Source organism: Trachypithecus francoisi, unplaced genomic scaffold (assembly GCF_009764315.1).
Source record: "Trachypithecus francoisi isolate TF-2019V2 unplaced genomic scaffold, Tfra_2.0 Lachesis_group15, whole genome shotgun sequence".
Lineage (NCBI taxonomy): Eukaryota > Metazoa > Chordata > Mammalia > Primates > Cercopithecidae > Trachypithecus > Trachypithecus francoisi.
In genome coordinates, this window is record NW_022681460.1 from 10967221 (window position 1) to 10980925 (window position 13705).

Sequence of the window (13705 nt, forward strand, 5' to 3'; positions counted from 1 at the left end):
ATTTTTATTATTTACTTATTTATTTATTTATTTTTTTTTTTTTTTTTTTTTTTTTTTTTTGAGACGGAGTCTCGCAGTCGCCCAGGCTGGAGTGCAGTGGCCGGATCTCAGCTCACTGCAAGCTCCGCCTCCCGGGTTTACGCCATTCTCCTGCCTCAGCCTCCTGAGTAGCTGGGACTACAGGCGCCCGCCAACTCGCCCGGCTAGTTTTTCTATTTTTTAGTAGAGACGGGGTTTCGCCGTGTTAGCCAGGATGGTCTCGATCTCCTGACCTCGCGATCCGCCCGTCTCGGCCTCCCAAAGTGCTGGGATTACAGGCTTGAGCCACCGCGCCCGGCCTACTTATTTATTTTGAGATTAAGTCTCGCTCTGTTGTCTAGGCTGGAGTGCAACAGCACAATCTCGGCTCACTGCAACCTCCCCTTCCAGGGTTCAAGAGATTCTCCTGTCTCAGCCTCCTGAGTAGCTCGGATTACAGGCTTGCGCCACCATGCCCAGCTACTTTTTGTATTTTTAGTAGAGATGGGGTTTCACCATGTTGGCCGAGGTGGTCTTGAACTCCTGACCTCAAGTGATCCCCTGCCTTGGCCTCCTAAGCTGCTGGGATTACAGACGTGAGCCACTGTGCCCGGCCCTCTTTATTTACAGTTATACCATAATAAAAAAGTGTAGGACAGACAGCTGTATAGTTTGACAATTTCATTTAAGACGTTGGTCAATCATCTTAGAGAAATTTATTTGGGAAAATTAGAGAATGAAAAAGCTGTCATGAGACTTAAGATAGAAAACGTTATCCCAGTTTTTCAAAGAAACAAACAAAATGATTATAGAATTATAAAGTATTGAATGTGGCTTTTGTTGTGGAAATAATTAAAAAATAATAAAAAAAGAACTGAATAGTAATCAGCTTATTACTGGTCCCTAGCAAAACTGAATCAAGCAATTACTGGTATGTTTGTTTCTAATAATAACTATTAAGCAGATGGCCTGGGGTATTAGAAAAAAAAATTTACTCACAAGAACCAGCCTGGGTTCACTGAAGTATTCTCATGAGATTTTAAGGTATCTTTGCCTTTTATTACAGGCTAGCTCAAATAGTTGTTAAATTTGATGGGTATAAACAAAATAAGGAGCTTATAAACAATTAAATGAAATAAACAGGTAAAACAAAACTAGTTAGAACTATTTTTGCTATATTTACTGAACTGGTTGATTGAGGAATGTTATAGACACAGTTAATTAAAACAATTAAGGATTTTACAAGGTTAAGGAATCTGAGTGTTTTAATATGGTATCCCTGATGCCTACCACAGTGCTTAACAAACTCCAGGTATTCAAATATATATTTGTTGAATTAATACATAAAATCACTTTCAGTAAGGTGTTTAGTAAAAATCTCTCATTATATCCTTGGGAAATTACTTAGAAAGATATGAATTAAATAGCTTTTTAGGTTTTTTTAAATAACATTTAAAAAAGTTACATAGTCCACTTATATTGATTTTCAAGCTTTTTATTTTTATATTAAAATTAACTATGGGAAGTTTTAAGAAGCCAAAATTAAACATGCAAAACAAAAGGAAGGTAGACTTTCTTTGTTGCTTCTCCAGTTTTAAGGGGCATCTTTAATCACAGTAACAATATTCAGGAATATAATATCCTTAAGGGCATGGACATTTATTTTCTTAATACCATAAAACACTTGGCGGTGGCCGGAAAGTTGGCATAGAAAGAGAACAAAATAAGATTTTATTACCCAGCTATTGATTAGTTGGTACCAAACAGAAAGTTTAAAAGTCAAATCACTTCAAATATCACAAAAGTGTATCACACATACAGAACTTTCAAGTCTGCAAGAAAACTGATTTCCCACCTGTGAACCCCTTGTCAGTACATGTAAAAACTGAATGCCAAAAAGTCTAGCCATCTCACTGGTTTTCCCAATCAGGTCCAGTTGTTCTAACATTTGGAGATTTCCACGGACACGGCTAACATAATGATCAACCATTTTCCATCTGTTAAAAAAGAATCCACATTATGAACATCAGGGAAAAGTTTGGACACCTGAAAACAGTACCTTTTTCCTGCCAAAATCTACATGCTAAAAGTGTGGTTACTTAAGGAAAGAGTAATGATATGAGCCTTTAAGCCAAGTATGTTAAGGAATAAAACATTAGAAAATTTCAGGTATTTCAAGGGCATAAAAGCCAAGAAAAATAAGCAAAATTTAAAATAGTACTTGTGATTAGGTGGTAAGATTAAGGATCACTATTTTTCAATATTTTGCTTGATGCTGCTCTATTGTTATTATAGAAAATTAACATTCTCCTTTAAGATACAGCTACTGATTATGCAATAATTATTACCATATCTATAGATTTTTAAAGAACATGAAGGGTCTGGGTTATCATTGTAAATATAAGTCTAGAATAAAAACATGCACTATCTTTTCATGGCAAAAAAAGTAATTTGGTGACGATTCAGAAAAATCAGTAATATAATTTTTAGTGAGATAATACGTGGGTTAAACATATTTCAAATAATTATTTTCTGTGAAAACATAAAAGTTCTGTTTTTCAGTTTAAACCTTAAAAAATTAACCTCTTTACCTTACCTTCTTAAGAAAATAAACAATAAAGCCCTCAGCAAATCCATAAAAAGAATTTTGATATTATAAAATGTAAAAATGATCCAAAAGTATACTATAAGGAATAAAATTTATTCATTTGAAGATTAAGGTTCACATATATTGTAATCTTTAATTATATTGCTTTTAGAACAATATAGTCACATAATTGTTCAATAAATGTGTTTAAAAACCTTTTCCTCTGACACATGACTAATGCTTAATTAATAGAAAAACTAGGGGCTGGGCGCGGTGGCTCAAGCCTGTAATCCCAGCACTTTGGGAGGCCGAGACAGGCGGATCACGAGGTCAGGAGATCGAGACCATCCTGGCTAACACGGTGAAACCCCGTCTCTACTAAAAAATACAAAAAACTAGCCGGGCGAGGTGGCGGGCCCCTGTAGTCCCAGCTACTCGGGAGGCTGAGGCAGGAGAATGGCGTGAACCCGGGAAGCGGAGCTTGCAGTGAGCTGCGATCCGGCCACTGCACTCCAGCCTGGGCGACAGAGTGAGACTCCGTCTCAAAAAAAAAAAAAAAAGAAAAACTAGAAAATGAATGTGAAGGAAGAAAAAAAAAAAAGCCCTATTATAAAAAAGATAGTAACAGGTATTAGCAAGAAAGTGGAGAGATTGGAACCCTCATATGCTGCTGGTGGGAACATAAAAGAGTATAGTTGCTTGGGAAGATAATTTGGCAGTTCCTCAAATAGTTAAACACAGAGTTACCGTATAATCCACCAAAAATTCTACTCCTTGGTACACATCCAAAAGGAATGAAACAGATACCAACACAAAAAACTATATATGAATGTTCATTACAGTATTAATCATAGTAGCCCAAAGTGGAAACAACCAAAATGTTTATCAACTGATGAAGAAATAAAATGTAGTATATATCGATACAATACAGTATTATTCAGCAATAAAAGAAATACTGAAAGATGCTATAACATGGACAAATCTGGAGAGTATTATGCTGAAAGAAGCCAGCCACAAAAGATTACATATTGCATGATTCTGTTAACGTGAAATGTCGAGGATAGTCAAATCTATCGGGACAGAAAATAGATCAGTGGTTGTCTAAGGCAAGAGGTAGAGGGTGGGGGGACTCTGGTGGAGGGGGTGATAGGAGTGATGAAAAGTTGAAGAGTGGTGGCTACACGATGCAGGATTTCCATTTAGGGTAATTAAAATATTCTAAAACTTACTGTGATGCTGTTGTACAACTTTGAATATACTAAAACCCAGTGAGTCATATACTTTAAATGGGTGAATTGTATGATATATAAATTATATCTGAATAAAGCTGTTAAAACATCAGGCAAACATGAAAAAATCCTAAACTCTATAAATAATTGTTTAACAAAATAAACAGAAATTCTGTTTCATAATTTACATTTTTAACTTAATATACTGACTCCCCATATTTGTTTTGTAGCTATCGAGTATGCTATTGTATAATTATAATATATTTAATCAAAACATTTACTGAATATCTTTTATTACTGTAAGCAATGCTGTGATGAACATTTTTAAAGCTAAGTCTTTGTACAGATGATTAAATAATTCCTTAAAATAAATTCTCAGATTTGGTCAGTTTTCAATACCTAGCAATACACTGCTTTCCAGAAAGGTTTTAATAATTTATATTCATACTACTGATGATAAAGCGCTTGTTTCCTTGTATATTTGTCAACAATGAAAATCATCGTTTTTAAAGTTATGAGTTTGATAGACAAAAAAATGGTATCACATTTTAATCTGATTTTTTTGTTTTAGATCATTAACGTAACCCCTCAACAATACAAAACTGCAAAGTGTAAATCTGAAATAATGCATTATATATAAATCAAATCAGTCCATTTAAAATAAAACAAAATGAATTTAATGGCTCACCACTCCTTTAGGATGTATGGATTTATCTATGGATAGTGCAGAAAAATGACATACATTTACACTTTGCCCTCTCAACATATGGACAGAGCTGACCTGGAGAAACGTGCCAAATGAGGTACCAAAATAGTGAGACACAACATAATTTCTGAAAATGCCAGGCAGCACACAAGCATTTTGCTGAGATTTGTAAAAGATGAGAAAAGTAAGTGTTAAGTCTCAACCAACACAGGTTTAACAGAAATTTTTTTTTTTTTTTTTTTTTTGAGACGGAGTCTCGCTCTGCCGCCCAGGCTGGAGTGTTGTGGCCAGATCTCAGCTCACTGCAACCTCCGCCTCCTGGGTTCACGCCATTCTCCTGCCTCAGCCTCCCGAGTAGCTGGGACTACAGGCGCCCGCCACCTCACCCGGCTAATTTTTTTGTATTTTTTAGTAGAGACGGGGTTTCACCGTGTTAGCCAGGATGGTCTCGATCTCCTGACCTCGTGATCCGCCCGTCTCGGCCTCCCAAAGTGCTGGGATTACAGGCTTGAGCCACCGCGCCCGGCCAACAGAAAATTTTAAAAAGGTATGTGTTACACAAAACATATATATATAAGAATCTGTCTCAACAGATTATCATGCTGACTAGGCATGAGTACTTCCTTGAAACCTGAAGGTGGTGATTCAGGAGAAGAGTTACCAATTGAAGTATGTTGATGATAATTTGTTTTGGAAAATGTTTTAAAACACACTGGTTTAGTTTCATTGTTTACTCCAGCCTAAAGTCCTTTTTTTTTTTTTTTTTTAAATGAGACTGATCTTGCCAATAGGTTTTTGTAATTCATGGTACAATTAAGAACATAATCAGCAGGTTAAGAATTCCTTTAGTAAGGCATTTATTAAGGTATTTATACACTGTATATGAGGTAGACATTTGAATATTTCAGAATTTTTTTCTTTGATAGTTGTTCATGTCTTTTACCCATTTTTTTTTTTTTACTAATTTAAAAGTATATAATACAGTTAATATACGTAACTGTTATGGTGAAAATGGTTTTCCTAGGTTGATGTTAGCTTTTTACTTTTGTTGATGTTATTTAATGAGGTACAAAAAGTTTGTTTTTGGGCAAAAATGGTGAAAGTAAGTCTAAATACTTTGTACATAAAACTGATTAAACTGAATCTTAAAGGCTCCTGATTTAAGTTATTTGACTAAGATCGACTCCATTTTTTGAGGCAGTATAGTCTATTAGAACTTAAATGGGTATAATAGTATATTTCAAAATAAATATTTTTACTATACTATATATAACTCTTTTTTTTTTTTAAAGTGGAAATGGTTTATTTCACATTTTGTCACATATTGGTTGACAGCACAGACTTTGGAGTGAGACAGTCCTAGGTTCAAATTGCAGCTCTGTTGCAAGCTACTATGTGAACCTAGGCAAATCATTTAACTCTCTAGCTCTCAGTTTCAGTATGTGTGAAACAGTGGTAATAATAAGGTTGTTGTAAGGTGTTAGGCAAAAGCAAAAACTTAATAACCTTTGCAGCTATTATTATAATTATGGTAATTACTATTTCCTCGTTTCATTCAGAATCTAATTCTCTATCCTGAAAAGAAAGATGTACCAATTAATATTTATTGAGAGACTTCTGTGTGTTCAAGACTCATACTATCTCATTTAATTCTTACTTCACTCCATGAGGTAGAATATATTAACATCTCTCTATTATAGATAAGAGAACTGAGGATTACTGTAAGCCTAATCTGTCCTAGTTTACAAACCTTGTACACTAGAACCTGAGATTTTGGTCAAATAAACGAAAACATGATGAAAAGAAAACAAGATAATACATTACAAATGAGTAACTATCTTATTAAATTTCTATCACCACAGCAAATTACTCACTTCCTCACTAACAAAAATGGTTAAAAAAAATAACTAAAAAAAAAGACCATTTTGTGAAATGAATAAGCATTCAGTATTTGGTGAAATAAGCATTTCACTAAATGTATTCCTCTCCACTGACTGGTAACCAAGTAATATACACAAATTAGATGCATCTTATCTTTCATAACTAAAGGTTAATTTAACAAGGGACATTTTAGCTTGTATAATTTATCTAGCAGGTAACAACTGCTGTTTTCTGATCTAAATCTGCTGACCTATAGGCATGAACATAAAAAAATACTTTGAATGGCTAATTTTTTAAAAATTGTATTTAAAAAGTAGACTTTTTAATTTAAAACAGTGATCTCTCTGAAATAAGATCATCATCATTTCTACTTTCAGGTCCTATCTCACTAACCATGTAACATAAAAGAGAATGAGTAATTGCGGCCTTTACTTATGGTTAAAGGACAAGATAAGACTCTTGTTAGTTTTTAAAATTGTTGTTAAAGAATTATGCCATCCTCTTAATGCTTTGTGAAACTTAAGGGTAATAAATACAAGTTTTGATCGGGAAAGGAGGAAGAGAAGCATAATTACAGAGCACATGCTACTCAGGATAGGCCTGGGTAGTGTTGAAATGCGAACTTAGAGCATCCTGAAGGCATGGGTACTTTTCAAGATAGTTCATCTGGGGAGAGGTTGACAAAAAAGGAGACAGGAGAATCCCGAGTACAAAATTCACTTATTCTGAAGTTTTTCTGTGGACTGACTCTATACTCAGCAAATAGAAAGTAAAATTTCTTATATTATCTTCTTCAGCTACACAACTCTGCTCCCAGGATATACCTCCTAGCTCAGAAACTGGAATAGTATTTAATAACTATTCCATGGATGACAGATAAAATCACGCTGGTATTAGGAATTATCTAGATTAGTAATATTAGAGATTGGGAAAAGTTTTATAGGCTGGCTTGGGAATCTAATCACAAGACATTATTTTATGAAAAAACGTGTTCTAAGCTCGAAACAATAAAATGTTGGGAACGTAACTCATTCGCATAGATCAGGCGCTTCCAGAAGACCAAAATCTGGGTTTATTAAAAAAAAAATTAGGGTACCTTTGTGTTTTACAGCTTCAACACAAAAAATCCTTGGCTAGCAAGTTCTTCTCATTTTAAGTTGATTTACAATATATATGTATGTCCTTAAAACACTGTAGAAAGCAAATGCAAATCAAAAGGGGTTACCATACTTACCAAAAAAGTAAGTGATACTTACTTTTTTGTATTCACTTAAAGTTAAGATGTATTCATTTAAATTTACGTAAGTATTCACTTAAATTTAAGGATGAAGTTGTCTGATATTTCCAAGACTACTCAAAGAAAGAGTACACAGTCTCTTCGTATAACATAATCCATTTGACATAAATGGTCTAATGTCTAGTCTAAGTCCCTTCTATACAATATTAGTTCCAGTTCTCTAGTTCACTTGTCAAAAACAGTTATCATCCTAGATAATACCTAATTAAAGGTGGCAAAACATGCATTTAGAGACTCCGGGGCTTATAAACAAACCACTGAATATAGTTTTCAATGTTAAGTTAAATATCAAGTTTTATTTATTGGTGTATAACTTCTTCTCAGCTTCCTTTTTTTTGAGATAGAGTCTTGCTGTGTCACCCAGACTGGAGTGGAGTGCAGTGGCGTGATCTTAGCTCACTGCAACCTCTGACTCCTGCTCCCGGGTTCAAGTGATTTTCATGCCTCGGCCTCCGGAGTAGCTGGGATTACAGGTGTGCCCGGCTAATTTTTTGTATTTTTAGTAGAGATGTGGTTTCACCACGTTGGCCAGACTGGTCTCCAACTCCTGACCTCAGGTGATCCACCCACCTCGGCATCCCAAAGTGCTGAAATTGCAGGCGTGAGCCATCGTAGTTGGCCAACTTCTCCTCAGCTTCTATTTCTATAAGGCTTTGATAGAAGCTAAGTGCTCTCTGTTACTTCACTTCACTTCTCTGAGATTCCTCAAAAGGGATTGGAATATGCGATGACATGTTCAGGAAGCAGTTTCCCCAGATATTACCAAGCTGTTTTCAAAGCTATACTTTTTCCATCCTCACCACCACACAGCCTTACAATTCAGTAAGTACAGATTAATTCATTTAAAAAATCAGACACATTAATTTCAGGACTTTTCTTAGACACAGTGCAGTGTGCCAGAGTCTACACAGAGCAAGGCTGTCCTACTAAGCCAAAGATGAAGAGCTCAGAGTTCATTTAGGCAGCTCACAGCTAGAGTCTGTGGGATGGAGTATGAGAGAGAAAGGGAGTTGTGCAAGTGGCAGGAGTTGGGGGGTCAGAAGTACAAGTGGATTCCCTATGAGTGACAGCTCAAGGCTGTCCTGAAAACCAGCAGGAAGAAACCACATGAGGCTGAATAGAGAGCAGCTCACTGGGGGTTGAGTGTGGGCAGAAATGGTCAGATAGTGCTGGGGTTGGAAGCTCACCAATGCCAGAGTGGAGACCTCATCACCCCCTTGTTAACAACCTTGCCATTCAGTTGTGAGCCCAGAAAAAACAGAGGCCTTTGCCCTACAGAAAGGCCTACTCTAGATAAAACTTAAAACCAAATACTGACAATATGTACAGACGACAGAGTTTGGAGATTGAATAACACATCAAGTTGGAGAAGCTTAGGAACACCTTGGGCCTGGTGTACTTGCCTGTTCCAACCATAGGCTTTGAACTACGTAATAAGCAACTGGAAAAGGGGCAGGAAAACTTCCTGTCATAGATTCCAGGCAAAGGAATAGTGTCATTGAGAAAGGAGTAGAAGAAAATGCTATCTGCCCCAGGGGGAGGGTCAGGAAGTTTACTTGGGCCCAGGACCTGGCAGTGGTACAAAGCAGAGGTCTATTGCCACTGTGGGAAGAGCAGGAGTGCTGAGCAAACCCCAGAAGAACAGGAAGATCCAAAGACTGAGGTTAGACAGGAGAACTGAGAAACTCCCCCTGCCTCCACTGTAAACCTTGCAGAGAGTCATAAGCAACATCGGTCAACCACTCATTAAATCTGACTTTGGAAAGAAAATGAATCACAAATACTGGAAAAATGAGAATAACTGTTGATTTCTCATCAGCAAAAAGAGAGGCTGAAAGAAAAGGGAACAAAATCTTTAGAGTGGTGAAAGAAAAAAACGCAACTGAGACTGAGAAATTATCCTTCAAAAATAAGGGTGAAATAAAGACATTTTCATATAAACAAGGGCTGAGATAATTTTTGCCGACAGACTTGCCAAAGAAAACAGATTAAGTTTCTTAAAATATTAACACACAATAGCCATATGACCCAGCAATTCTACTCCTAAGAGATATGAAAATGTATGTTCACACGATGACTTTATGCAGATCTTTACTGCAGTTTTATTCATAACAGCCTCAAACTAGAAACAACCCAAATGTCCATCAACAAGTGAGTGGGTAAGTTATATTCATATAATTGAATACTATCTAACAATAAGAATGAACAAACCATGCAACAGGGAAAATCTCAGAAAACAGTATGTTTTTTGAGTTTCTTCAAAGCCAAAGTTCATTATGAATATTTTCATTAATATGAAGTTCTAGAATTGGCAAAACTAACCTACAGTAATAGAAATCCAACTAGTAATTATCTAGATGATTAGGGGATGGGTAGGATGACTGCAAAGCTGTACAAGGGAATCTTCTGGGTGTCAGATATGCTCCTTATCTTGACTGGAGTAATGATTACAAGATAAATGCATTTTTCAAAGTCATTGAACAATACATTTCATTTATTTATATATTTTTTGAGACGAGTCGTACTCTGTCGCCCAGGCTGGAGTGCAGAGGCAGATCTCGGCTCACTGCAACCTCTGCCTCCCAGGTTCAAGTGATTCTCCTACCTTAGCCTCCTGAGTAGCTGGGATTACAGGCATGCATCACCAAACCTGGCCAATTTTTGTATTTTTAGTAGAGATGGGGTTTTGCCATGTTGACCAGGCTGGTCTCGAACCCCTGACGTCAGGTGATACGCCTGCCTCGGCCTCCCAACGTGCTAGGATTACAGGTCTAAGCCACCACAACCGGCCTGAACAATACACTTTAAATGTGTGTATTTTATTACATATAAATTACATCTCAATGATGATTTTATATTATCTTCTTCAGAGTTATAAAACAGTACCTGTAGAGATCTGTCTTGTTATCAAACCAATCTGACAAAACTCGAAAGGTAAAGAGGGGAAAACGCTGATGAAGAACATGAAAGCTCACATTTTCAAAGGTGTAGTTAGTTAGAGCCACCTAAAACAAAAAGGCAAGACATCATTATAATAATGCTTACGTTTGTGTAGCAAATGTGGTTCTAAAAGATACTAATATCACTTTAACCTTTTCATAGTAGATATTAAAGCTACTTGTAAAATTGATGTGTGGTACAACTGAATCATAATTCAAAACTATGTAGAGCCTCCTAGACAGAAATGTTCATAACAAATTGGAAAATTAATTAGAGAAAACAGACCTGATGAGATTCAACTTGGTCATATAAGACTTATTTTAAGAGATCCTAGTTCTTATCATATTTATACTCTATGATAATATGCATATTGACAGAAGCATTGTCAAGCAAATTAATTTTTTGTTCTTTCCATACTTACTTTTTGGTTCTTGATGACATGCTGATTAATGGGATTCCACAGATTTGAGGATAAGTTATCTAGTTAAAGGCAGGCATTCTCCTCCCAATAATTACATTAGTTACTAGACCCCACTATACCAGGCATTATGGAGACACTCAATTTCATTCCAAAAGCAAAATATTAAAATGTCAGAAATGTCTTCCCATCTTCAAAATATGTAAGTGAAAGCTGTGTTAATGAGTAAAAGATCCTGCAAAAGGGCCCAAATTAATAAATATGTACTTTCAGCTAGATGATTTCTCTGAAATATCTACAAGACAAAAGCAATCTAGACAATGGCTGGTATTTCAATGCAAAATGGAAATTAAGGAACCAGTAGTCCCCATTCTTAGGTCAATTTGGGATTGTGAGAAATAGTTCAAACAGCACTTCACAACTGTATATTACATTATAATTTTAAATTACTTTCTTTTCCACTCCTGTGATCCAGGAGGTACAAAATAGGGACTGAATCTTAATCTTATCTCAGTGTAGTGACCCAAATTGGTCTTACTTTATCTACAATTTCTGTCAATCTTCAGAACAATGGCACTACAATGCAGCATACTTCACAGTGTGTGCATGTACTTGTGTATGTATACATATACACAGATGCCCCTCATAGGTTGTAAAAAGGTAGAGAGTAATAGAACGAGGAAAATGCCACAAGATTAAATGAGGAAGGACTATAAAATCACTAACAGAATGAAAAAACCCATATTGAAAGAAGATAATAGCAGAATAGTTCTACTAAAAGTCAAGTTAGGAATATGGAAATGTCTCAACATGCAGATAAAGAGAATGAAAAGATGAAAATGAGAAAAGGGAAGATATGGGGAACAGAGAACAGAATGTTAATATATAATTAGGTTCCTAAAGGAAAGCTTAATATGGAGAGAGGAGCAATAATCAAAGATATAATTAGCTGGACCTTAGATTTCTCCTCTGCAGTAGTACTACATTCCAGAGGTGAATGGCACTATATCTACTTGAATTTTAAAGGAAAAAGACTGCTGTTATTTTATATGCAGTAAGTGTAACAATTATGTGGGAAGAAAACAAAGATACTCCTTGACTCCTTTTCTCTAATGATTTTGTCCTCCATCCTACCTGCGCTACCCACTCCCATAATCATACCCCAGGATCTATCAATAGGTATATGCCCTCCAAAATCTCATGCATCCCATTCTCTGACCATCATCTCCTGTGCTTCCAGCTTACTCCCCTTGGTGCTCTGACCTCTCTGCTCCTTATTTAGTTTAAATTTCATAGTCAATCATGGTAATCATTCCCCTGCATGTACCATTCATTCCCTTGTCCCTCTCCTGCTTCTGCTGCTGCTTCTTTTTATTTTTTTTAGGTAAATCCATAACCATTTGTGAGTGATGGTCAAATCTAACTTGAATCTGTGAATTTAAACATAGCTGGTGGGTATACCACTTTAATTTCCTAGCCCAAATATCAAATAGACTCTTAATGTGGCCCAGTGTTTATATTTTCTCTCAAATTCTCCTAATAACTATTTCAAACTTATCTCTCCTCAAACCCCAAAAGCCTCTCCACAATTCTTAGTTTCAGCTAAGAACAGTAATTCCTATTTTACTGAGAAAATGAATCACAAGAGAACTTCCACAGATTCTCACTGCCATATCGCTACCTACCAACATCCATACCCATATATTCTGCCTTCCTGTCTGTTCTATACTCTTACTTTATCTAAACCCAGGCCCCTCAACCAGTGCACTAGAGATGGCAATCAGTAAATATTTATTGAATTGAATCAAGTCTGTTTCCAACCCACTTGGCAAATTCTTGAAAAGCCTAGACTGAGTTGACATCCAGAAGGCCTCTAAGTGTAATTGTCTGGGGAAGAGCCATTTATTGTCATTTAAGCAGTCAACAAATATCTAATAAGCATTACTATTTAAGAGGTATTTTGTCTGTCACTATGAATTCAAAGTCCATAAGGAAACTGCAGGAGTTCTATGTTCAATGTAAAATAGGAAAAATAAATCTAGTACCTGTATATTAAAAAACAAACAAAATTTATTATTACTATTATTTTAAGAGATGGGGTCCTGCTTTATCTCCCAGGCTAGAGTACAGTGGCTATTCACAGGCATAATAAACAGTACACTACAGCCTTGAATTCCTGACCCCAAAACGTCCTCCCACCTGAGTCTCCTAAGTAGCTGGGACTATATGTGTGTGCCACTGTACCCAGTTCCAAAGTTTATAAAACAGGTAAATTATCCAGCTCATAACTTTCTGAGAGTTGTTTCCCACATTTGTATAAAGATCAGAGATATTATATATTCAACCTAAATGAGAGAAAACATATGACCCTGAATTTTCAGTGAGGACTAGACAAGGCCCTAAACTTTGAAAAAAATATATGTTCTCTAATTTGCGATTTTAAGCTACTAGTGGATATACAGGGATGAAAAGACCCCTGAAACTAGGATTCAATAATTTACTTTTGTGTTTATACACTTAAAGTATGTGTTCATCTCAAGCAATATCAGACTATAGATTAAAATATATATGAGGCCGGGGCAGTGGCTCATGCCTGTAATCCCAGCATTTTGGGAGGCCGAGGTGGGCA

At 36.1% G+C, this 13705-nt stretch overlaps 1 protein-coding gene across 4 annotated transcripts in view; it reads right to left on the reverse strand.

The window, feature by feature from the left end:
• Nucleotides 1-13705, reverse strand: part of REV3L (REV3 like, DNA directed polymerase zeta catalytic subunit) — a 186587-nt gene that overhangs the window by 37842 nt on the left and 135040 nt on the right. For all 4 annotated transcript variants that reach the window (XR_004442723.1, XM_033234306.1, XM_033234307.1 and 1 more), the window contains 2 exons: nt 10605-10723; nt 1874-2015 (listed from right to left, as the gene is read on the reverse strand). Coding sequence is in view for 3 of the 4 variants with exons in the window: in XM_033234306.1 (XP_033090197.1) it covers nt 1874-2015; nt 10605-10723 (261 nt within the window). In the remaining variant the exon portion in view is untranslated. The remainder of the gene's footprint in view (nt 1-1873; nt 2016-10604; nt 10724-13705) is intronic.